Below are 26,402 nucleotides of genomic sequence, written 5' to 3'. Positions count from 1 at the left end.
GTGCTTTCTCTCGTACTCACGCTGGCTCTTGCACAGCTGACTCCTTCTCATTCTCTAGGTCTAAGAGATCTTTTATGTCATCTTCTCTAAAGTAGGTGCTCCTTATCCTTATTCTTACTTTGTTTTGCTTTTGGCACTTACTATAGTATATGTTTTTAAATTGATATATTATCTGTTTATTCCATAAAAATCTAAATTTCATGAGGTGTCAGGTCTTATCTGACAGTTGTTTCTCCAGTGCCAACTCCCAGTGCTTGGGAGACAGGAGGCAGGAGGTCCTCAGTAAGTATATGTTGTGTGTGGAATAAATATGCCTGGATCCTGGGCAAGGGGGTCCTGTTTCTGGGAGCTGTCCCATAAATAAGGAAGAGAGCCCATAGCTTGAACATCAGTGGCAAGAGCTACCCAGCCCACCGAAATCCCAGAGCAAAGTCTAAATGGCAGTCTGTAGAAAATAGAATTAATTATAAGCAAACCTGAGCCCCGAGTGGCTATTCTATCTCCTTTAACTTATGTTGAGAACTGTGTTTTTTCTTTCTTTACCGAATAAATGTTTTTATTCTTCCTGCTACTCATAACTGGAGATACATGGTGAGGATGATTTATGATTGTGAAAAACAGAAAACTCTACCTCAAATTGTCTTTAGCTACCAAGGAAACATACATAATATGAAATAGATCTGGGTTGGGCTCCCTTCTTTGCAATTCTCTTGGCTCTGTTGTTTTCTGGTGTTGGGTGCAGCCTCTGGCTTCGGTCACATTGGCCACAGCAGCCGCAGGTTTCATTCACATCCAAGGATTTCCTCCTCTGGAATCTTTGTCTTAAGAGCAAAGACTGGGACTGGATCTCATCACCAAGTCTTGCTGCTTATCATTGGCAAGAGGAATGGAACTATCATGGCTGACTTAGACTTAGAATCAGTCCAGATTAATCCCAGCTTTGGAGATTGGGTCATTACACATTGTGTCCCTTGAGGGAAGGGTGAACAGATCAAAAATGGGAGTTCTAGCAGCAATAAAAAGTGGGAGAATGGGTGTTGGGCAGGCAACTCTCAGAGTTTGTTATAGTGGCTTCTGTGGTTTGTTTGCTCTGTCCCAAGTTCACCTGGAGAACTAATTTAAATTTTTGAGAAGCCTTAATCTGAAAGGTTTGCCTTTTTCTTTTTTTTTTCCCCCTATACTGATCACCTGGAGTTTTTTGTAACTCCTGAGGCTTTCATTGTTAGCAATCAATAGAAAGCTAATACGTAGTAAGGCATCTGCAGCAGATGAGGTCTTATGGGAAGGGTAAAAAAAAAAAAAAAAAAAAAAGTATGCCATCACAGTGAAGTGACAGTCTAGCCCAGGAGATACAGTGCAGGGATATAAACATAAAGTAATAATACACAGTAACCATTTAGGAGATCACAAGACAACTGAATATTAATTGTTAAATAAGTGGCACAGGCTTGCTGTTGCTTGAAGTTTGTAGAGGCAGAATCTTGAGCTCCACCCTAGATCTACTGAATCAGAAGCTGCATCCTCGCAAGATCTTCTGATGATTTGTGTTGATCTCCGAGTCTGAGAAGCCAGAGTAGAAGTTGAGCGGACATGTGACTGGTTTGGGCCACAGTGATCTAGAAAGGTTTCTTTGAGGTGAGGCTTGAACTTCACCTGAAGGACAGGGACAGCAGTGGGTATTTCTGTGGGAGAAAAGGAGATTTGAGTCATAGAAGTGTCCAGGTTCATGTGGCCCATTGTACAGGACAGATGGGAGGGGATAATGGAATCATGGTACAGGGTCCTCAAGGACGTGGGTGGGGGAGTCATCTTGGGAAAGGAGAAGTGAGAACTTTTGCAAAGATCTAATTTTAAAGACTATTGTACATGTTTACAGGCTTCTTTTTATAGTTAGTTCAATTCTCAGCTGCATTAGGTTACTGAATCATAATTTGGTCATTTACTAATGGAAACAGAACTGAGAAACTACAGGAAAATGAATTCTTTCACATTCTCGACAGGTTTAATTATCTACAGTTGTAGGTGGAAGAAGCTTAAAAAACAGAGCTGTATCGCTAAACCAGGACATTTAGCTAAGACTAAATTGTGGGCTAATTTGTGTATTTTAGTGATTTCCTCCAACAGTCTTCAAGTAACCTTGAGTCTTGATGACTTTAGTAATTACTATAAATTTTATTTTATATGGTTAAGCACAATTATCTTTGTCTTATACTTTTAGTTGCTCTTTCCTTTTTTTATATTTGAAAATAAAGTAAAGTGAAAGGACATATATTTGAATAGTTTTGAATGATTCCTCAGTTTGGTGATTAAGACTAAAGCAAGATAACATTGAGTTTCCTGTTAACATCTGAATTACTAACTCAGAGGAGGAGCCATGGCAAACTCTTAAAACTGAAACTCTCAAAAGCGTGATTTATTGGGGGATATTTATGACACTTTCGAGAAAATATTAAAGTGTTATTTCAGTTGTTGGGAAATGTGGCTTCTTTTTTTTTTAGGTTTTATTTCCAAGTAATCTCTACACCCAACATGGGGCTCAAACTCAGAACCCCGAGATCAAGAGTCACATGCTTCACTGACTGCGCCAGCCAGGTGCCCCAGATGGGGAATGTATTTTGAGTTATACTGTATCTTATATTGAGTTTCATTTTTAGTGTGTTTTCATATTCTTAAATTACTCAGATTCAACTTTGTAGAACATAGGTAATACAAAGGTGGGAACCATGCCTTTTCTTATTCATCACTGATCTCCAATATTTAGTGTAGGTAGGGCCTTACATGGTTGATGGATGATTAAGAAATATAAAAAATTTTAATTTAAAAATACTGATTTTTTTATCTGTCCTTGGAGATAATATATAACTGGTACAGTAAAAATGAGTTATAATTAGAAACTATTCATACAGAAGTGGAAATTAGATGAATATAAAAACTAGTAATTTGGAAATAATTTTACACTTTCAAGTTGTAGGAATAAGAACAGTACAGAAACCACCCAGTTTACCTATTAACACATTACCCCATTCACTTTATTATTTGCTCTTTCTTTTGAAGTTGCACACACTGTATTCCCTAAGATTAGGAATATGTATCTGGTATCACAAAATTATAGTTACCAGCTTCTGTAAAGCAATCTTCAACCCCCCACCTCTTTCCCCAGACCACTCCCCCACCCCTGCTGCCCTTCCAGAAGAGAAAACTAAAAGGCCAAAATGCTTAGGTGACTTACCCAAGTGTAAAGTTCCATGGTTTCTAAGTGGAAAATCCAGTCTGTTTTTCAAGTCAGGTGTTGGTCCATGTCCCTAACATCACAGAAGAACCTTTTTTTTTCTCCTGACAAGTCCAATCATTTAGTAATATAATAATTAAAATTTGTAATTGTTCTTCTAAACCAGTTACAACCGTCCCACAGAATAAAAGACTTGATCTACAGAGGGATCTTTGTCACCATAATGTCCTTAACATTATATTTGGAAGTAAGATAAGCCCTTAGAATGGTTATTGTTAACATTGTTTTGCTTCTGCTTCTTAGTTTGTATAAATAAGAATGGTCTTGATTTTGAGTGTCTAGGTGTTTTTGTTTTGTCATTAGATTTTTATTTGAGCAAGTGAGACAGAGTACAGGCTGGGGGAGGAGGGGAGGAGCAGAGGGAGAAAGGAGAGAAGCCTCTCCCACCAACCATGGAGCCCCAAGTGGGGCTCAATCCCAAGACCTTCAGATCATGACCTGAGCCTAAACCAAGAGTCAGTCCCTTAGCCAGTGGCTTAACTGACTGAGCCAGCCAGGTGCCCTTGAGTGTCTAACTTTTAAGAGCTTTTAGGTTCCTTTGGTTTAAGTTTCGATATATCCTGCATTGAGGACAGATAGAGTAGTATTCCTTTAAAGTAAGAGAGGAGGCTGTTATTTACCAAAACTGTGTCTAACGAATGGTGACCGGGTTGCTGGTCTACAAAGAGCAGAGTCCGGAAGGCATCACGAGGAATTCAAGTTCAAAGTCTGACTGTGGAGTAAACTTTCCAGTCTTTATTTTTGGCATATGTTTCCTCTGTGTAAGTATTTACCAAAGTGTAGTCTGTCCACCAAATGCATCAGAATTAGAATTGCTTGAAGTGCTTGTTAAAAATGCAGATTCCTGGACCCCACCAAAGACATACTGAATCCAGATGTCTGGAGGTGAGGCCTGGTAATCAGTATTTTATTTTAATTTTGTATTTATTAAAGATTTATTTATTTTATTTTATTTTAATGATTTTATTTATTTATTTGACAGAGAGAGATCACAAGTAGGCAGAGAGGCAGGCAGAGAGAGAGAGAGGAGGAAGCAGGCTCCCGGCTGAGCAGAGAGCCGGACTCTATCCCAGGACCCTGAGATCATGACCTGAGTCGAAGGCAGCGTCTTAACCCACTGAGCCACCCAGGCGCCCCTAGATTTATTTATTTTAGAGGGAGTGTGTGTGTGTGTGTACACGTACGTGGGGGTGGGAGGGAGCAGGGGAGCCTGATACGGGGCTAGATTCCAAGACCCTGCGATCGTGAACTGAGCTGAAGGCAGACACTTAACCGACTGAGTCACCCAGCTGCCCCTATCACTTTTGTTTCACATTATTCATATGTTTGGGGTGGAAGACTTTTGTTTGCTTGCGTTTTATTTTTTATTTTTTGAAATGAAAGATTCATGTGCGTAGTACAAATATCAAAAAGTGTGAAAGGGTTCTAAGCCCCTGTATTTGTTAACTCCTTTGGTTCCCATCAGCAGTCCAACTAGGTAGGTCATCTTATTGTTGCCATTTTGTGGAAGAGGAAAACTGGGCCCAGAGAGGCTGAATCACTTTTTCAAAGTCACACAGCTAGGAAGTGGTGGCATTCTGTGGGTGTGGCTCTTAGTTAACCACCTTCCTCTGCTGAGTCAAAATATATAAGGATGAACTAGATGAATACATGTGAAGAGCTTGTTTGGGGAGAGTAGAGCATTCCTTTTCAGTAAGGTAAATGTTTTATGTGGAGCTCAAATAGCCTAGCCTGCAGTTTCAGCTAACCCTTGTAGCTGGGTATCCTCCTGTCATTTCACACAAATCTGTTCTTCCGTAAATTGCATAGAACCAAACCTGGAGAGTAGACTCAAGGGCCCGGTGGTACTAAACCAGAAAATGGTAGCATCTGAGGTCTTTCCCATGCCCTGCCGTTGGCTGTATATTATTTACATCACCAGAGCTTGGGATATAGTAAATGCTCCGCCATGTATCCTTTGGCTCCATTTTTGGGATTCGTTCCACAGTTCTTTCCCCTTTCTTATTTTTTGGAAGAATAAAGTAGGGATTCTAATGACTAAGCACATGAACTGAAGAGCGCATCGTTAGGCCTTGAGTTCTGTGCCTGAAGCATCTTTATAGTCCAGTAACGTTTACTAAACTCTTCCCATATGCCAGGAACTGTGTGTACCCTAACTGATTTGACCCCCTAGTAACGTGGTGTAGGAAGTCAAGTTTCACAGATGTTAAGTAATTGACTGAAGATTACGCATCTAGGAAGTAATGAGGTCAGGATTCCAATCCTCTGAGTCTGATTCTCAGCCTTGTTTCCTTCATGCTCTGCAGAGCCCGTGGAAGGACGGTGGCTTATTGAACCTGAGGACCTAGCATGGTCCTGGCATGTAGTTAGGAAAAACTGAAGAAATGAGTAATAGAAAGGAGGTGATTTTTGCCTATTTATCATGTTGTTTTGAGACTTTTAATCGAAGTCCGCGCAAGCCATTTTGTGTATTCAGACAGCTAAGTGAAATAGGATCCACACTAAAGGTAAATGAAGCCTTAAAGCTTTTAAGTTTATTCTTTTGGCGGCATGTTGTTGTGTGCATTCCCTAGCAAATGTGTTAAAGAAAATAATTTAATGGTCAGGAGCCCATTTTTACCTTCAGGTCCCAGGCTTGTCTTTCTTACCCTAGTCAACCATCACCTCCACAGTCCCTTAAACACAAAGAAATAGAGAGGAACGAAGTTCAAGCTCACCTTCTTGGGTATTTTAAAATGACTGTTCTAGCAACTGATTAAACTAGGTTTTCTAAGTGAGCCATTCCTTAACCCTGAATTAGTAAAACATTAAAATATTTATGGCATCTGCCACTGACCCCTCTTCAGCAAGGTAAGAGTTAATCTGGCAGTTTCTGATTAAATACTGGTATTAGGCAATTCAGGAATTACAACAGAGGCCTGGAGGAAGAAGGGTGAGAAATAGTGTGTGAGAGAAACCTCCGATAGCAAGTTAAACAAAATTGCCCCTTTTAGAAGAACAAAACCTAAATGAATGGGAGGATTGATCCTTTATGTCTAGTATGTGTATATTTATACTTGTAATTTGTGCCTGTATATTTAAAACAGCTTTGTTGAGATATGATTCATATATCATATAATGTGTCCGTTTAAAATGTACGGTTCAGTGATTTTTAGTGTATTCACAAAGCTGTACAGCCATCACCACAGTCCAATGTTAGAACATTTTTAGCACTTCAGAGGAAATCCCTGTACTTGTTAGCAGTCATTCCCAAACCTTTCCTTCCTGCCCCACAAAAGCCCTAAGTAGGTAACTACTAATCTACTTTCTATCTCTGTGGATTTGCCTATTTTGGACATTTCATATAAATGGAATTGTGTCCTGTGATTTTATTTTCTGACCGGTTCCTTTTATTTAGCATATTTTTTCAAAGTTCATCCAACTTCTAGCATATATCAAAATACCTCATTGCTTTTTGTTATTGAATACTATTCCACTGTATGGATATACCTCATTTTCTACATTTTTAATTTTGCTTTCTAAATTTAATATGTCTGAGAGACTTCTGCTTCTGGGAAGGCAGAGTAGATGAGTTATTTGGGTTTTGGTTTTTTTTTTTGGCCTGATCTATCACAGACTCAGAGCTAGAGGAGTTGGCAGCTGGAAACACCAAAAGGTGCAGGCAACACTCTAACAGAAGTCCAGTCTCTCTAGCCAGAGGACCAGGAAAGGGACAGCGTAGGCTTAAGACAGAAGACTCAGGCAGTAGCTGCTCTACTTCACACACCGCAGGGAAAAACTGTGACTGTACTCCTGCCTGGGCATCTGTATAAATGTTTCTACAGAATAAACTTATACATGTGAAATTGTTGGATGAATAGCACAAATGAAGCCTTCAAAAATAACTGTTAGATTGATGACTTCAAACTATGGAAATACAGAGGAAGTTTGATATTTTCAGTCAGCTTTTTCTCTGTGTAGAGCAGGTCACTTCTAGTCTATCTTCCAGTTCAGTGATTTTTTCCTGTCTCCCTTCCATTTGGCTGTTCGGCTGTGAGCTCATCCTCTGAGCTCTTTTTTTTTTTTTTCCCGGTTATTTTATTGTGGAATTTCCTACTGGTTCTTCTTTACATCTTCTCTTTCTTTGCTGAGACTTTTTTCTGTGTTTTCACTTGTTTCAAGCTGTTCATAATTTCTCATTAAGGCACTTCTACCACGGCTGCTTTAAAATCTTAATCAGCAAATTCTAACATCTCTGTCGTCCTGATGGCGACAGTACTGATTGCCGTTTTTCATTTAGTTTGCTATGGTTCTTAGTATGACGAGTGAGTTTTGATCAAAACTTGGACATTTTCATATTATGCTGTGAGACTCTGGATCTTGTTTAAGCTTGGTTTAAACTTCTCTAACACTCAAATAAGACTTCTCTGACAGGTCTCTAGAGGAGGGTGGGCGGAGAGATGGGTGACAAGGACACTGCCTTGTTACAACCCGATAGAGAATGAATAACTTGTGGCCTCCATTGATACCCCTGGGGCAGCTACCATTTCTGCTTGGCGGGGGTGGGGGTTCCAGTTCCCTACGTAGTCGCCATTGACGGTACCTCTGGTTGATTGTGAACGTCCTGACTACTGTATTCTGGGCCTCCTCTGACACCCCCCCACCCCAACCCCGAGTGGGGAGGAAGGAATAGGTCTTCCTTTTACTGGCTGGCAGGGTTGAAACACCTGGCTCCTTCCTTGGCCCCCTTGGACACCATGCTGGAGGGCACATTACAGCCTCCAGAGGGGTGATTGCATGAAATTGAGAATAAAATGATGTAGATCATAAAAAGGTTATATATAGTGTGATCACATTTTTAAGAGAGAAAAGTAGTACATACACAGAAAATAAAAATCCAGAAGATTAAGCAACTAGTGAATGGTTCAAAGGTAGGGGAACTCTGACCTTCTGCAAGGGTTTCAGTTTTTAATTACTTTTAAAATAATGAGTGTACTGTTCGAAGCGGTAAAAAGCAAAGTTCTTTTTTTTAAAGGTATACTTTTCTTAGGTGCTGTTATTAGATATACCTACATGTTAATTTTTGTTATAATAAAAAACTGGGTGTAGAATAAGGTATCCTGATTTTCAGGGTATAATGCTTTCCGCTATGCCAGAACATCCTCCTCAGTCGATTGTACCAATAGGTTATGTTTGACGTAGTTCATATTGAAGAGCATGCTTTTGATCCTTTCCCTGGAGTGGTATTTTATTGAAATGTTGAAATGGAACTTTATTATGACAACATGCATTAAAGGGGGAAGTTTTTTGACTTACGACTTCTGGAGATTTGAATCTTTCCAGTTTCACTATATTTGATGAAAACATTATCTGGTTATTACTTCTTAATCTTCTCATGCTATTAAAAGTTCAGAAAAACTTGTACTTGGCAGTTTTTCTTATTTGAATTGTCATGAGTTTTGGCAGTAGTTGATTAAAATAGCAGCTTTTCAGATCTATCTTGAAAAACGCATACTTTCATTTGTGTGTGTGTAAAAGAATAGTTTTGTAGAGGGTATGAGATAGGCAACAAGCTTTGGATATGCCTGAGAGACTACATTGGTAAAATTTCCTAGAAAATTATAGGCAAGGGGGGGTGAAAGGAAAGGGGCCATTTGCATCCTGACTAAGTCTTCATGTAGCGTCCGTGTCCCAAGATCCTTCTGTCTGAACTCCAGCGTAGGCTCTGCAGACTGTCGTGGGAAATGGTGGTGTGGTGGTTTTGATCTGTAGCTTGTCACTGTTTTTCTCCAGCATGCCTTGGGTTTAATGTCTTTCCAAGTGCCTATATATAATATCTTTATTGCAAATTCTTTACCAATATAATTATTTTAACACTGCTGTGACAGGCATCTTGGGAAAGTATGGTTCATTCTACAGATAAATGAAGTAGGACAAGGTGAGTCAGACCTGTTCTTTGTCTACCAATCTTTACTGCTTTTTCAGTCAGTCTGAAATTTGGTACTCATTTTCTTGTTGTTCTATTTCTGCTGCCAAGCATGTTAATACCAGGAGGGGAAAACGAAACAAGAATGATAATAAGGGGGCGCCTGGGTGGCTCAGTGGGTTAGGCCGCTGCCTTCGGCTCGGGTCGTGATCTCGGGGTCCTGGGATCGAGTCCCGCATCGGGCTCTCTGCTCAGCAGGGAGCCTGCTTCCCCTTCTCTCTCTCTCTGCCTGCCTCTCCATCTACTTGTGATTTCTCTCTGTCAAATAAAAAAAAAAAAAAAAAAAAAGAATGATAATAAGATTTGAGTATCTAAGGCCACAACCTTGTATAAAAATATTAATCATCAAGCTATATAGAAAGATGATATCTTAACTTTTTCTTATCTGTGATAAACTCACTGGTATGTTATCCGTGTTCTATAGGTGCTGGGATGGCCGGCCTCTTCAAAAAAGCAACTTTGAGTTCCAGTTACTTTGTACCGTAGGATGACTTAGTACTATGAACTGACTTGTACTTTGAAAAAGGACTCATCCTGACCTTCCCACCCCAGTGTCTCCCAGTGTGTAGAGCAGATGCTTTGCTTTGTGATCTCCTTGGGCGCCTGTAAGAAAATGAGGATTCCTGGGGCCCAACCAGGAATTCTTCTGAATCAGAATCTCTGGCTATAAGGCCCAGAAATCCTCATTTAAATTTAAATTTAAATTATTCTTAATCACATTAGAGTTTAAGAAGTAGACCTTCTTTAGGAAGTTAAGTTTTTGCAAGTTGCAGTACTAGGAATTAATGTGATTCACTCTGACTACAGCTCTGTGTATGTTTCATTTCTGGTAAAGAATGATTAAAAAGAAAAAAAATGAATTCATTTGTAACTCTCTCATGCTGTCTGTTTAGGGTAAGGTTCTGGGATCCTCTTCTGATGCCCATGTATTTTGTTAGTGGTGTTATGTTTCATCAGGTAACTGCTTTTATTTATTTATTGTTTTACTCCACCCTGTCTCCCTATTAGTTTAGGAATTAGTAACTCTACTAATGTAACATCTTACTGAAATGGCTTCTGAATATTTTGAGAGTTACTTTAGGATAATAAACAGAACTTGAGCCATGCATCTCTGAATGAGCTGTTGAAAGTTTTATTTTTGGCTTTCTCCACAGACTTTGTGGTGGAGATGGCTGTGTTGCTCTGTAGCATGCGTCAGAATGTTCTCTTCCACCATGCTGGCTTGCTTTCCCCGCTCCTGTGCCCGGCTTCCCCCCTTCCTCCTTTTGTAAACTGGCTACATATGTGACAGAAGTAAAGATCTGTTCCACCCTGATTTTTAGGAAAATTCTATCTCATCATTGAGCTAGGGGAAGTTGTCATCTGCTCCATTCATATTAAGTAGGGTTACAGATAGTTTTTTTTAATAAAGATATCTTGTTTTCTTGCTCCTTGAAGGAATGTGTAAAACAGGATATGGGATTTTATAATGAATATTTTTTTATATAGGTGGGCGTTGGTGATTATTTTATTAACTCTTTGGAAACCTGCAAGTTTTCTCCTTTATGGTGCCCTATTAAAAAAAAAATACCGTCTCACAGAACAGGAAATGACTTAACATTTCATAAAATTAATTAAAAAGGCTAACTAAAAAATTCAGTGGAATTAGCACATTTAAGCGCTTATTAGCTATACGTTATAAATGACTACTGTATTTGGTCAGATCATTTCTACCATTGCAGAAAGTTCTCTAGGACAGTGCTGTAACAAGAGTGGCCATTTTTAAGAAGATGGGGCAGGGGATGCAAATGAAAGAGCAGAATAAGCGACCCGAGGTTCCACCCTTCCTTCTACAGTGCAACTTCTCCTGTTTTCTCAAACCCTTGCGTATAAGTCAGAAAAAGGTCTATTGTTTTGAGTATCACCACCTTGACCTTCTCCAATGTTGATTTCTCTTTTCCAGGCTGGCAGTGATGGTGAAAGCATAGGAAACTGCCCCTTTTCCCAGAGGCTCTTCATGATTCTTTGGCTCAAAGGAGTTGTATTTAGTGTCACAACTGTGGACCTGAAGAGGTAAGACTTGGTTGCAGTTTGAAATCAACTTAAGTTGAGTATATACTGTTTTCAGTTTGATTCTCTCCCCATTCCTCACTTTGCATATGTTTGTTTTCTAAAGGAAACAAATATATTTATTAAAGTTGAGCTGATTTGTGGACAAATTTAACTTGTATAAATATTACGGATAACTCACAGTGTCAGTAAATTGCATTTACTAGGCACTCAGTATTTTTAAGAACTTACTGTTTACCTTTAATTTCAAGAGCCGTACCAGGAGCTAAATTTTAGTGTGGATTCAGGGACAGTTTTGACTTTCCAGTGTAAACATGGAGCTCTGAAGAACTTTCTAAGCAGACAGCTTTCTGGTTTAGAATGTTCCAAACACATGGTGTGTATAATCTGGATCCTTGAAGACAAGAGTGGGGTTTTAGGAGGGTGAATGCTGCTCTGGTCTGTTTGATTTATTCTGCTTTTCAGGGAATAATGGGAATTTTCTGTAATATGATTTTAACCATATTTGGTTAAATATATGGTAAAATAAGAGTGATTATCTGTGGCCCTGTGATTGGTCTTGCTAATTGAAGAGTTGTCTCTGGCTCTCAACAGACCAAAGTGGAGAGGGCTGGGAAGAGCCCTGATAAAGCGTAAGCTCTCCGTTTACTCAGGAGCTTCTGTTTTTCCTTAGCAAGCAGGTTTGAGGTGAAGGACGTTCATAATTAGGGGAAAAGACACTTAAATCAAGGGTTAAGAGCAGTTACACTAACAGAAAATCTAGGATTGGGCAGTGGAAATGTATTCTTCTTGACACAAAGGCAGCAACGTGGTTTGTTGCTTATTATTTTAAGCGAATCAGTCACGAACAGTGTCCAGGAAAGACTGTGGACAGGCTGTCACATGATGCGTGGTGGAATTCATGTGTGTTATTCCTCTGGGTGTCACCAAGCGAGTTATCTGGGAGCTGTCATCCTGTTCCCAGTTCTCAGCTGGCATTCCCTGGACTTCTGTCAGTTTCTTACACTTTATTCTTTAGTTACTGCTAGTGCACTTCTTTGAGATTTTTGGAGACTTAAGATCTATTTATTGAAAATAAGCCATGGAGTCTTCCAGGAACCCCTTCAGTTACTTATGGGAATGCAGAGGTAAGCCTCTGGGGATAGTAAGAGCTCAAACTGCGGGCTCTTTCAGGGATTTGCCTACCTCATTTTGGACAGAGCTGCTGTAAGAATGAAATAATTCATGCCTTTACCCTTCTATTACTGTTTTTTCTCCTTACATGCACTCAGAAAGGAAGTTTCTCAATGTAACTTCTAAAAATAGACCATACTACCAGGCACACACCCTAACTGTGTCTTAAAATACATGGATTTCTCCCATTCCATTTTTGGCTTGGAGCAAGTGAGTTGACTGCCACACTTCGAGAAAGCCTTCTTTGAGCAGCTCAACACAGTGCTTGATTGTGTTTCCTACCGGTGATAGCGCCGTGAGCCAGGGACTCTGGTTCAGGAGAGGAAGTGGACTCAGAATGGCTGTTTCCCTTTTCCTGTACAAACTCCTGAAGACATTATTTCTGTATGTTGGTTGATCTTTGAGGACTTGCAAGTTTCAGAGTAATATACCTACGTGTAAAAAGTCACCCATGGGAGGCAGGATGAAAGATTCAGGGCTTCCTAATTAGTCAGTATTACCATCCAAAGAAGATGTCTGTTTATTTTCTAGGGCTTTGTATAAAATCAACAGAGAACACTTACAATTGGAGCCTATACTGGTTTTCTTTAGATATCTTAGTTCACTGGTGCATCTAAAACATGCTTCCCGAGGGCCAGGGAAAGTGTAGAAGTAGTACATGACCGCGAATCCCCTCATCGCCCCCAGACCCCAGTCATTCGCTTTCCCCTCGCAGATACCACTGCATTTTGGTTTGGTCTTTATCCTTCTGGACCTTTTCTAGGAACTTAGACACTTAGAGTCTTGAGTGAGATTTCAGGAGAGTGAACATGGGCTCAAAAAACTGTTGTAAGATAAAGTTGTCACAGAGGAGTAAAACACCCCGTAATAAAAAAGTACCGTTCATAATCTTAACGTTAATAATCTTAACGTTAAAACTTTAGATATGACTGTTCTTATAAAATTGTGGGGGAGGAAATGCCTCTAGGGCTTATTTTCTTGCTTTTCCCAGTAATTGCTAATTCCTTGCTGAAGAGGACTGATCGCAGAACTAACCGTTGGTGGAGAGCAGTAAGACTCGACTGCGAGCTATTTAGAGGCCCACTCTGTGCTCTGAGAAAATTATTGTTACATGACATTTCATCCATAAGAACAAGCTAGTTTCCAGTTCTGGCACCGTGTGACACGTTCCCTTTGAATGGCAGTTGGTGTTAATGGCTCTGCTGGTGGTACTCCTGTGCCCCCGTGAGGCTCGGCACAGCCTCCTGTTGCTTGCCTGCCAGCGCTGCCTTCATGCTTTGGGGGGAGTCATTTCTAAACCTCATTTTCTGTTCGCATCACAGTTGTATTGCAGAACTTGTAGATTAAAAAAAAAAAAAAAATTCCCAGGTTTCAGAAGGATTTTAAGCTTACATCAACCACCATTTAAGCAAAACCTTCAAGTAAATATAAATGAAAATATTAAAATATGGGGGCATATTTAAAGATGTTATCACGTGTCATCAAATGGGAGCAGTGGAGGAGGGAAAGAGACCTGGTTCTGTGTGGAGAGAGCCCTGTCACTGGTTTCCCTAGGACGTTGGGCAGAACACCTCATCTTTGGAGGTCAGTTATCTCATTTTTAAATTCACGGAAAAGGAAGGAGAACATTAACATATCTTCTTCTTCAGTGTCTGCTGTGTGCTAAACACCATTCGAGGTCCTTTTCACTACTCATCAGACCATTTTCAGATCTGTTGTTGAATAAAATTCATTGTTTTATATCCTACTTCTAGGCTGACAGGTTTATGGCATTGATGAAAATGTTTGAAGACTTCTGCTACCTTAATCACGCCCAGAAATTTCTTTTTTTTTTTTAAGATTTTTATTTTATTTATTTATTTATTTATTTATTTTTATCTATTTATTTGACAGCGAGCGAGAGAGAGAGATCACAAGTAGGCAGAGAAGCAGGCAGAGAGAGAGAGGGAAAGCAGGCCTCCCCACTGAGCAGAGAGCCTGATGCGGGCCTTGATCCCAGGACCCTGGGATCATGACCTGAGCCAAAGGCAGAGGCTTAACCCACTGAGCTACCCAGGTGCCCCACCCAGAAATTTCTAAATCAATGATCAGCATCTTTAGATCAGCAATCACAGATAAGCCTAAGAGACAGGCAAAGGGAAGAGAAAGAAGAAAGTGTGACAACAGTAATCCGCCATCACCCCTGTCTATTATCTTTGTCTCTGTTTCTCTGACGCAGGTGCACGTGTGCACACACGCGCCCGCGCGCGTGAGCGCGCGCACACACACACACACACACACGAGATGCTGACTTGGATATAATGAGTGTCACGTACTTGTTAGGTAAGCTTTTCTATTTAAAAAAAAAAATTATTTGTTTGTTTATTTGAGTGAGGGAGAGAGAGAAAGAACATGAGAGATGTCAGCGGGAGAAGCAGACTCCCTGCCGAGCGGGGAGCCCGATGTGGGACTCGATCTCAGGACTCCAGGATCATGACCTGAGCCGAAGGCAGTCGCTTAACCAATTGTGCCACCCAGGTGCCCAAGCTTTTCTAGTTTTGAGAAATGAGAGTAGAAATGAAAAAGAAATTAGTTTTTTTTTTAAATTGATGGCACTAGTTTATTTCCCTCTTAAAAGACCAAATGCAACCAAATGAAGTGAACATAACCTCAAGATTTTATTGTCTTCATAATATAATAAAATATGAAGCTAAAAAAAAAAAAATGAAGCTTAGAACTGGATCACTTGGCCCTTTCTCTTCTTATCTCCTCCCAGTTCAGAATGCTTGCATCTCTTAATAGCCAGCATTCTCTTAGATCTGCAGTTGGGCTGAACACATTCAAGCCTCAGCACAATCTTCTTTGTAGTTTTAGCCTTTTTCTGGAAAATCAGCTTTGTAAGCCAACCATAGCCACTCTGCTTCCTGTCATAACGCTGCTTTCCCTGGGCATAAAGAGAATCTTTTTTCTTTCTTGTACTGTGTCACTTTGTGGGGCTGGTGCTTGCCACCCTTCTAGAAAGCCCAGTGGGTTTTAGGAATGTTTACCACGTTTGTGAGAGTGCTGTCGGTATGGAAAGAAATTAGTTTTTTTTTTTTTAAATTAGCTTTTTATTGTAAAAGTAGTGATACCTGCTATATTACCAGTGAATAAAATCCCTCTTCTGTGATAGTCTCTGAGAAAATAAATAAATTGGAGAAGACTGCTTTTAAAAGATCTGGGAAATGTATGCTTCTGTTCCCATGTCCTCCTTAAATGCTAAAACTTTCTCATCCTCTGCATTGTCACAAATGGTTTCCTTCTGCTTCACATGTCAGCATACCATTTGTAAGATATTTTGTAAGACGCACTTGTAAGTTGCTGTAATAATACCAAAGTTTTGGAAGCTAATTAAGATAGTTTAAACTTTAACAATTTTGTAACCATTTAACATGGAGCCATAGAGCCATAAAACTGATAGTTCTGCCTATCTTGAAAGTCATTTATAAACTCAGAACAAAATCTGTTTTCTAAATAGATTCTTCAGATCGTTTGTCATGTTTCTGTGGTTCCATCCTTCTGAAAAATGGCTTCAGCGAGCTGAGAGAGAAGTTTGGTTTCCAGGTGGTGACAGTGGTGTGAATGACACATACAGAGAGACTGAATGGAATGGGACAGGCCAGCCTTTCCAAGAAACCCTGCATTTCCTGCTGTTGGCCAGTCAGGAGTACAGACTCCCTTCTTTCCCTCTGTGAGGTTGACTTGAGCTACGTGAAGCCATTGTTACCCCTGCCAATCAAGATACATGTTTCACAAACGCATTCTGAATCACAGAGATGCCCTATGTGTGTGTTTTGAGGGTGCGGGGACAGAAACACGGAGAGAAACAGACAGACATGGACAGTCATACAGAGAGAGAGCAAGCTTCACTGCCAGGTCTTAACGGTCTTTTTCAAAGTGATTTCAAAGATGATAGAGCCTGTTGACGTCCCTAAGAGCTGAAGTAGAAAAACATTATTGGTGAATGCTTTTCTCAACCTATCAGTGTATAATCTCTCTCAACTGTGTTAAGAAAATCTCTTAAGAATTATAGAAGCTATATTTGAAATCTTTTGGTGGGTCCCCTTTTTTTTTTTTTTTTAAGATTTTATTTATTTGTCAGAGAGAGAGAGGGAGAGAGAGCGAGCACAGGCAGACAGAATGGCAGGCAGAGGCAGAGGGAGAAGCAGGCTCCCCGCCGAGCAAGGAGCCCAATGTGGGACTTGATCCCAGGACGCTGGGACCATGACCTGAGCCGACGGCAGCTGCCTAACCAACCGAGCCACCCAGGCGTCCCTCCTGTTTTGTTTTAACACGATTGCTCTGTAAATTGACATTAAAGTAGACAAAGATTTAGCAGTATACCATGTATCAGTATAAATCCCTTTAACTATTGCATTGGGACACTTAGACCAGGACTTAGTAACCGGGATCTTGGTGTGTATGTTTTGGTGAATCCATGATTCATTCATTCAGCTGGTGACTTTAGTCAGAATATGGCAAACTTAGTGAAGAATAATTAATAGGAGTAAAGTATTCTGAAACAAAGGGAGAATACTCGCCATACAGCGTCCAGTATTTTCTTGATTTGTGTGGATGAATTTTATGCCTTGAAAATTAGTACCTTCAAAAAGAACTCAATTAAAAATAGAAGTTTTAGGGGGCCCTGGGTGGCTCAGTCGGTTAAACATCCGACTCTTAAGTTTCGGCTCCAGTCACGGTCTTGGTGTTGTGAGCTTGAGTCCCAGGTGGGCTCCATGCTCAGCAGACTTGAGTTCTCTCCCCCACCCCTTACCATGTACACATACACACGCTCTCTCTTTTTCTCTCTCTCAAATAAATAAATAAATTAAACCTTTAAAAAAATATAAGTTCTACATACTTAATATTTTTTCCCTCCATTTAGTGGAGTCAGTTACAAAATTAGGTCATCTTTAAACCCCAGCTCCAGTGTCCTGTGGCCCTACTGCACTTGTTTTAAAAGCAGCAGCTGGAACTGAGCCACTGGCCCAGTGTCTCCAATTGTCGCAAGGGTACCGAATTAAACTTTAATTGAAGTTAAGCCACTTAAGTTGCTTAAAGTATTAGGTCCCATGAGGTTCCTCCTAGTCTTCCTTTCCCTCTCTGTCTCGTGTTATTTTGTTTCTCTTTGTTTCCTTTTCTTCAACAAGAAGCAAAATGAGAGAGAACAGAAGAATTTTTTTTTCATCTACTCTGACCCCCCCCCCCCGCAAAAAAGAGAGAGAGAGAGAGAGAGACTACTCAGATAAATAAGTAACATTAAAAACAAGAAAACCCCCAGACATTGAAGAGTATGTGTGCTCTTATCTTATGGCATGAATTATAAGCACTTTGCTTTTTCTAGATGTCACTTAAGGGAATCAGTTTGAATGTATCGTTGAGTATTTATTGAAGGGCTTTTATGAGCTAAACCACAGATGTCCTGACATTTTTAGCCATTGCCTGTCCATTCGGTTTCATTTCTGTCCCACTGCACTTTCGGAAATGTTAAGTTTCTGTGCAGCGTCTGTAAAATGAGCCTTTGTGGGTCAAACAAAACACCTGAGGCCTTGGGAGTACAGAGATTCTGCTTGGCTGATGACTCGATCCAGTTTCTAAGTCACCTCTGTGCTTGTAGCTTGAAGTCCGTTGATCCATTTAGACGTGTCCAACTTTCTTTTGGGACCTACTTTGACTTGGAGTAAGGACCCAACATGTTTGCTCTTCATCTCAACACTTAATCCTAGAGAACAGTTTCATCACCTTTGTTTTTTAAAAACCGAGACAGCTTTTCAGCAGAAACAAAGTGGACTATTCACTAGTCCCTGATATTAGTAGAAAATTGGTAGTCCTTTGCTTGATTTCACTTTACTTTATAAGACTCTCTCTCTCTCTCTTTTTTTTTTTTTTTTAAAGATCTCTTTATTTGAGAGAGAGAGAGTGGAGGGTCAGAGGGAAAAGCAGACTCCCCACTGAGCAGAGAGCCCTATGTGGGACTTGATCCTGGGGCTCCAAGATCATGACCTGAGCTGAAGGCAGACACTTAATCGACTGAGCCACACAGACACCTACCTTATAAACCTCTCTTAATCCAATTTCTTATTGCCATTCAGTTAATGCTAGATAACCAGTTTTGAACCATCAGACTCAAGTAGAGTTTAAAAACTGCCAAGACTCATCTCCTGCATAAAGCTGTGTTAATGTGAGCCTGAAAGCAGCCATGCATCTCATTTGTATGCTTTGGTTTAGCTCATGTTCTTATTTGATTTGATCTTCACAGGCAAAGCAGGTCTTACATCGCAGTACAGAGCAGGAAATCAAAGAGGTTGTGATTTCCTTTGTCACATAGCTGGTGGATGGCAGAACTATCCAATTTGGGGCTTTAATCAGCCAGGTCCTTTTTATTCAGTCGTTGGCTCTTTCTTCTCTACCATGCCAACTCTATCCCTCCCCTAATAAATATTTTTATTTAGAGAGCTAAAAGCTGTCGTATTTTATTATAGAATAGCCATTACTTATTTTGTTTCCCTCCCCCCATGGGTTATTGTAAAGCATCTATCCTCTCTCCCCCTTTAATAACTCTACCTTATTCATGAAAAAATTGTTTGTAAAACACAGATGTATGTTACTACCTTACATTTAGGCATTAAGGGACTGTTAGTCATAAAAATGTTGATGAATATATTTTATAACTTTGGAATGAGAAAAGTCTTATTTATTTATTTATTTTTTAAGATGTATTTATTTAGGGGCACCTGGGTGGCTCAGTGGGTTAAAGCCTCTGCCTTCGGCTCAGGTCATGATCTCAGGGTCCTAGGATCGAGCCCCGCATCGGGCTCTCTGCTTGGCAGGGAGCCTGCTTCCTCCTCTCTCTCTGCCTGCCTCTCTGCCTATTTGTGATCTCTGTCTATCAAATAATAAAATATTTAAAAAAAAACGATTTATTTTTTTATTTGAGAGAGTGACGGTGGTTGGGGGAGGGCAAGAGAGAGAATCTCCAGCAGACAGCCTGCTGAGCTTGGAGCCCAATGGGAGGCTCCATCCCATGACCACGAGTCATGACCAGAGCTGAAACCAAGAGTCAGATGCTTAACCAACTGAGCCACCCACTTGCCCCCACCCCCCCTTTTAGCTTTAAAATGTTAAGATTTGAGGGACACCTGGGTGGCTCAGTGGGTTAAAGCCTCTGCCTTCGGCTCAGGTCATGATCCTAGGGTCCTGGGATGGAGCCCCGCATCGGGCTCTCTGGTCGGCGGGGAGCCTGCTTCCTCCTCTCTCCCTGCCTGCTTCTCTGCCTACTTGTTATCTCCAGCTCTCAAATAAATAAATAAAATCTTTAAAAAAATGTTTAAAATGTTAACATTTGAAAATAAATTATACACTCTGAACTGTTAGGGTGTCTGGATCCTTGGTTATGTACAAGGTCTTGGTGAGTTGAGGAAGAAATAAAGTGAGCTGTGAGTGGGAATGTGAGGGGGACTGAAGACCAAAGATGGCATGGTCTGGGACCTGTTGGACTTGTTGGTGATCAAAGAGCAGGTGGTCAGGGTGAGAAGTAAAAAGGACTAACCAAACAAACCAAAGAAATGAAACCTAGAAATGGACTAGTTCTGATCTGGAGTCGAGTACTTACGTGAGTTCCAGGAGTTTCATGGCACAAGTCACCGTTTAAATAAATGAATCTGAAAGACTCACTCAGCTTTCTTGTATTCCTGTCATCCTGTGCTCAATTTTACCTTCTCAGACCAAAGCGTGCTCAGGAAAGGAATCAGAATTGAATATCAAATCAGATTTTGACTTTTAAAAGTCCTTTTTCAGAGCTTAGGTACTTATACAAGTTGATAGAAGATATGTTTTATTTTTCTTTGGTTTTATGTTTTATGTTTTTATGTTTTATTTTCTTTGTGAGGGAGATGGGCTCCAGAGCTTGGATGGGGGCATTCTGAGCTAGAAAATTTGGACTGATCAGATCATTAATAAGCCTTTGTATTTTTGGAATGTAGTCATAGACGCAGCACATTCCAAATCTTAATGGGGTCGAGGGAGAAAAAAAGGGGAAGGGACTGTGAAAGAGTATGTGTAAGACCAAGAAAAATGGATAAACTGGGATGAGTAGAGATTTTGAGGTACACTCTATTTTTAAAATCCTTTTCAGTGACAAAGTATTTCACCTTCATGGTACACTTAGAGATATCCTTTGTTCAAATTCTCTGCATTTGTGTTAAGGAAGGAAGGAAGGGCTATAATAATAGGTAGGGGGGAAAGTTCTTTGAAGCAGTTTTTTGGTGCCTTTTTAAAGTTTTCAGTTTTTTGAAGTTTATCTTTTTAATTATGAAAGCTTTTGAACATATGCAAGAATAGAATAAACTTCCCTCTAACTTCAACTCAGTTATTGATATTTTACCCATTTGCTTTGTCCCTTTTTTTTCTTTTCCTTTTTCTCCCTCCTGATATGTTTTAAAGCAAATCCCAGAAATTCTGTCATTTCAGCCCTCCATACTTCACCGTACATCTCCAAGCAGCACATACGTTTTCTGACCCAACCACCCTGTCATTATCACGTCTGGTCCCCAGCGTATGATCCGATCTCCCAAATTAGCTCCAAAATATCTTTTTTTTTCTTTGCCTGGTTTGTTCAAATCAGGATCCAAACAAATTCTACTCATTATATCTGGTTGTTATGTCTCTTAAGTTTTTCTTAATCTGCAGCATTTCCTTCCAACTACCATTTGTGGCTTTTTTCCTTCATGCCATTGACTGGTAGACATCTATTCTTTTGAACTGTAGAGTGTCCCGTATTCTGTATTTGGCTGATTGCTTCTTTGTAGTATCATTTAACTTTGTCCTGCATCTCCTCAAGTTTCCTAAATGAAATTTTTGGTCTCAGAACTCCTTTATACTCTTAAATTATTAAAGGCCTCAAAGAGCTTTCAGTTATGTGGATTATATCTATCAACTTTACTGTATTAGAAATTAAAGCTGAGAAATTTAAAGCGTATATACTAGTTAGAACACTCGTGATTTTGTTAAATTGTAATTTTGTTATCCCAAAAACATTTTTTAAAGATTTTATTTATTTACTTATTTGTCAGAGAGAGAGAGAGAGAGAGAGCTCATGCATACACAAGCAGGCAGAGTGGCAGGCAGAGGCGGAGAAAGAAGCAGGCTCGCTGCCGAGCAAGGAGCCTGATGTGGGACTTGATCCCAGGACTTGATCATGACCTGAGCCGAAGGTAGTGGCTTAACCAGCTGAGCCACCCAGGCGTCCCCACAAAAATATGTTTTTAATTAAAACTATGTTTTCCAAAACAAAGTTATTTAGAAGAGTGGCATTGTTTTACATTTTGGTACATTTCTTATGTCTGCCTTAATAGAAGACAGATTCTCATGTCTGTTTGTGTACACATCACTTTGTGATACCACACAACTAGTAGCCTACGATTCAGGCATGAGAGAATGAGGGTGGAAAAACTGAATGATGTCTCAGTATTATGAGAATGGTTTTGACCTCCTGGACCGCCTGGTGAAATGGTCCTCTGGATCGTACTTTAAGAGACAACTGCTTTAAGAGGTCTGATTCTAGATTCAGGTTCAACTTTGCAACATCATAGATGTTGATGTATGCTTTGTGTTTTATCATTAGGATACACTCGCTATTTTGTCATTATCATTGATCCTAGGATTCACTGGTGGGCTCAAGTGAGCCATTTTGCTTTTAAATAGAGTGGTGCCAACATTCCATGCTATTAGTAGTTGTAAGTATATGTTTTCACCATCTTTATCAGTGTTCTGAGTAGTTTCAGTTTTTCCTAATTAATAGAAGAGAGATGTCATCATAGTTTACTCTTCAATTTCTTTGCTAATTTTTTTTTTTACATTTTTCTGTGTGTTCACTTATTTGATCTATTGTGTATCAGTTTATGTTGGCACCTATCTGTTTAACTTATTGATGGCTTTTTAATGAACTTGGACAAAATTCTTAATCTAAGACATATTTGAGCCCTTCTTATTCACTATAATATTTTGCCCTTTCTGTGTTGTGTTTTACCTTTGGTTATGCCATGTTTTATATACCGAAGTCATTTTGACTGGTGATCATTTTCCTTGTTGAGTGTGAACTTCTACGAAAATGGAAAATTGGTAGCTGCTGAATTTGGAATCTCATAGTTAGAAAGGACTGTAGGAATGAGCTGCTCTTCTTCCTGACTTTACAAGAAAAGAAAAAAAGGAAGACCTAGAGAAGTTATGGTTTACTCATCCATACATTGAGTTGGTGCTGGAGCTGAGACTAGAGACTGTTTCCTCTCAATTCTACTGCCATTTCTAATAAGCACTTCAGTTGAATTTAGAATAAGAATGGGGGCCTTTGTCTTTTGGTTAGAGTCAGAGATTCCTGATTTTCTTACCATGAATTTTGTGCTTTGTGAAGGTTTTCTTCTTAGTAGAATAGTATTGCAGCTGTTAAACTAGTGGAAAAAATACTGCTACTTTTCCTTTCTTTCTTTGAGAGAGAGCAAGCGAGCACGTGCGAGCTGGGAAGGGCAAAGGGAGAAAGAGAATCTTAAGTAGGCTCCATGTTCAGCATGGAGCCCGATGCGGGGCTTGATCTCACAACCCTGAGATCATGACCTGAGCTGGAATCAAGAGTCAGATGCTTAACTGACAGAGCCACCTTGGCGTCCCCCCCAAATACTAATTCTTATACTCATTTTCATTTTTATATACATAAACATTTAGAAAGACTCTGAGTATTTAAAGTATTATTGCCTTCCCAGAGTAAAAAAATGATTCAGTTTTGACTATTTTGCTTAACAGGAAGCCTGCAGACCTGCAGAACTTGGCTCCTGGGACCCACCCACCATTTATAACTTTCAACAATGAAGTCAAAACAGATGTAAATAAGATTGAAGAATTTCTCGAAGAAGTCTTATGCCCTCCCAAGTGAGTATCAAAGAAAGATATGCATGAAAATATTGCCATTCTCTTTAAAGTTTTGGTCTTTTCTGGCCCTTAGAGATCTTTCTCTGGATGGTACAGGAGTTCAATCCATACAGCGTTAACTTTAGTGACTAGGGCTTCTCTTTACTCATTATAATTAATGCTACAGTTAATGCTACACTGGTGTCAGAACAGGCTTCTGCCTAGGCCAATAAGCATAGGTAGGAATGTGATTAAGCTATAGCGTATACACTGAAAGTAGGTTTGGGACGTGAGAACTAGGTTAGGAAAGACTGGTTCTTTGAGGGGAATTGGTCCCCAACTGAGAAGAGAAGAGACGGGGAGAGACAGATTCAGACTGAACCCAGCTGGAAGCTCCAAGCAGGCGGTTCAGGTTGCTGGGGGATTTCTTATCAGGTCATTTTAAAGGTAACTGTCTGAAGCTGTCACCCAAGGGAATTGACTATTTAGACTGTGTCCCTGGGATTCAGTTTTTATTTAAGTATTTCTTTGAAGTGTTCTAGATTCCCAGGTCCTGCACATTAGTGCACATGGTCATGATTTTAAGGTACTCAACTAGAGGTATGGGTGACAGATAGATGGACTACAAGGACAGTTACCTGAATTGCAAATGTGCCGTTTTGCATTGTACTGTAATCTTGGCATAGGTTCAACACATTAGGGTTTGCTTTAGGCTTTTCTGGTTTCATTATTCTGAAAAACTGAAATGTTTTTCTTCTGGCCCAAGCCTTTCTTGCTAGTTGATTTGACTCTTACTCTCCATATCCAGATAAATTTCCCAGAACTGGGATTATTGGGTCAGAGGGTTCTAAAATATCCAGTTACTCAGAATTTACTCATTCATTTATTCTACAATTACTAGGCAACAAAGCCTTATGAATACGGTAATGAATAAGACATAATTCCTATCCTCAGGAAACACACTCCAGTATGGATGGAGAGGTCGTGGTGTGGTGAGGGAAAGTGAGTGGAACCAGGAAAGGCTTTAAAAAAGAATGAACACTTGGATTAGCTTTAATGTACAAAAAGAGGCATCTCACAGGTGAATGAAGGAACGACAGGCATTCCAGGCTTTCTTCAACTGTAGGAACAACAATTGTAGTTATTCCTTCTTGCTATATTTCTCAGAGGTTATGGACATGAAGATAATGGTAGAGCCAATATAAAAATATTCTGGTTTCTTAGCAGCTTCTGTAAGATGTATCATCATTTTTAATTAGACCTTTCAAATAAACATTTTCTTCCTTCTTCTTTTTTTTCTTTTTAATGTTTTATTTTTAAGTAATCTCTGCATCCACTGTGGGGCTCAGATGTACAACCCTGAGATCAAGAGTTGGATGCTTCACCAACTGAGCCAGGCAGGCACCCCCAAAATAAATATTATCACTTTGCTTTTTTTTTTTAAGATTTTATTTATTTATTTGACAGACAAAGATCACAAGTAGACAGAAAGGCAGGCAGAGAGAGAGGAGGAAACAGGCTCCCTGCAGAGCACAGAGCCTGATGTGGGACTCGATCCCAGGACCTTGAGATCATGACCTGAGCCGAAGGCAGAGGCCCAACCCACTGAGCCACCCAGGCGCCCCTCACTTTGCTTTTTATATATAGAAATTTCAACTTGATTTTGTTTGGGCATATTCATAGAGCTACTCTAACCAGAGATTGTCTCTTCTTTCAGTTTAAATAATTTAATTTAAAACTTGGAGATCTTTTAGTTCTAACGGGTTCGCGGTGTGCTAAATTGAAGGGTATTTTTCTTGTGGGATTTTTTTTTTTTTTTGTAAATCATTTTATTTTATTTTATCATGCTAAATGTACTCTTTAATCCCAATCCCTATTTCCATTATTTTCCTTGTCTTTCTGTTACAGTTTTTATTCTGAAGAGAGTTTCTAAATAAAGTTTTGAAAATTTCACTTTGTTTATAGAAGCAAGTACTTTAGATGTTGCTGATGCCTCTGCTGTTACTAACGAACATTCCAGGGCTAATTATGTGCCATGCACTGTGCACTGTGGATTATCTCACTCTTCTCCAAGACTTTGTGGAGAAACTAAAGACGAAGAATCTAACTTGTCCTAGTTTTATAGTTACTGGTGGCAGAGCTCTTCAAAGCCTGGCCTGTAAGACTTCAAAAACCCGTGTTTCTTCTGTTTTCCTCCTCCTCTTTTTCTATTTTTTATTTTGCTGAGTTTGACTTTTACAAAAGAGGTGAAATGTAAGTCTGTAATTGGGATTGTGCTTTAGTGAGTGTAAAATTGTAGGCCGGCTCAGGCTTGGAGGAAAGGCAGGAGAGAAATCAAAGATAGTTTCTCCTGCAATGAGCTAGTGGGACTGAAGGCGGCTGTCAAACTAAATTTAATGAATCCGTTTTAAGAAATAGGTGAGGCTTCACTTCAGATGAGTGAGATCAAGACCTGAGCCAAAATGAAGAGTCAGACGCTTAACCAGCTGAGCCACCCAGGCGTCCCCTCAGTGAGTTTTTATTTCCCTGCGTTGGAACAGCATGTTTCCACTGGGAGTGCTGTCCCCTGATTGGGCTCCACAGCCCCTGAGGTGACAGACAGCAGAGTCTTTATCATGCAGAATTGTTTCTAGAGGAGGAGCTAGAGGAAGTTCTTTCCAGGATCACGGGGCATTCCTTTCCCTTTCCTGTGTTCTAGGGCATTCAAGGACGGGCCTGGCTCTCCGCCTTTCCCCTCCAGAACAAGGAGGGCCTTGGGGCCTTAACTAGGGCTCATCCTCCTCCTAACGCTGAGTGAGAGCCTTCTTGTTTCTAGACCGAATGAAGAGAAAAGGCAGAGGAGTTGCACAAGCTGGCAGACCAGAATCTAGCATTTTCTAATAACATGTTTTTGGCATTTGATGATACTGAGAACAGAGTGTTTTTGTGTGAGCACTTCTGATTCAGTCATGACAAAGATAAATACAGGCAACTGTTCCAGAGTTGTTCAGAATCTAGAGACTAGTGAAG

The 26,402-nt window shown here is 40.0% G+C and overlaps 1 protein-coding gene and 1 pseudogene across 1 annotated transcript in view; one reads left to right on the top strand and one right to left on the bottom strand.

The window, feature by feature from the left end:
* The window catches only part of CLIC4 (chloride intracellular channel 4), a 70,487-nt gene that overhangs the window by 22,978 nt on the left and 21,107 nt on the right, over positions 1–26,402 (top strand). The window contains exons 2-3 of the mRNA XM_032360599.1: positions 11,197–11,306; positions 23,289–23,414. Coding sequence (XP_032216490.1) covers positions 11,197–11,306; positions 23,289–23,414 — 236 coding nt within the window. The remainder of the gene's footprint in view (positions 1–11,196; positions 11,307–23,288; positions 23,415–26,402) is intronic.
* LOC116567306 lies at positions 15,157–20,126 on the bottom strand (annotated as a pseudogene).

Source organism: Mustela erminea, chromosome 10 (assembly GCF_009829155.1).
Source record: "Mustela erminea isolate mMusErm1 chromosome 10, mMusErm1.Pri, whole genome shotgun sequence".
In the NCBI taxonomy this organism is placed as follows: domain Eukaryota; kingdom Metazoa; phylum Chordata; class Mammalia; order Carnivora; family Mustelidae; genus Mustela; species Mustela erminea.
Note: the sequence above shows the minus strand (reverse complement) of the source record. Positions and strands in the feature narration are given on the sequence as shown.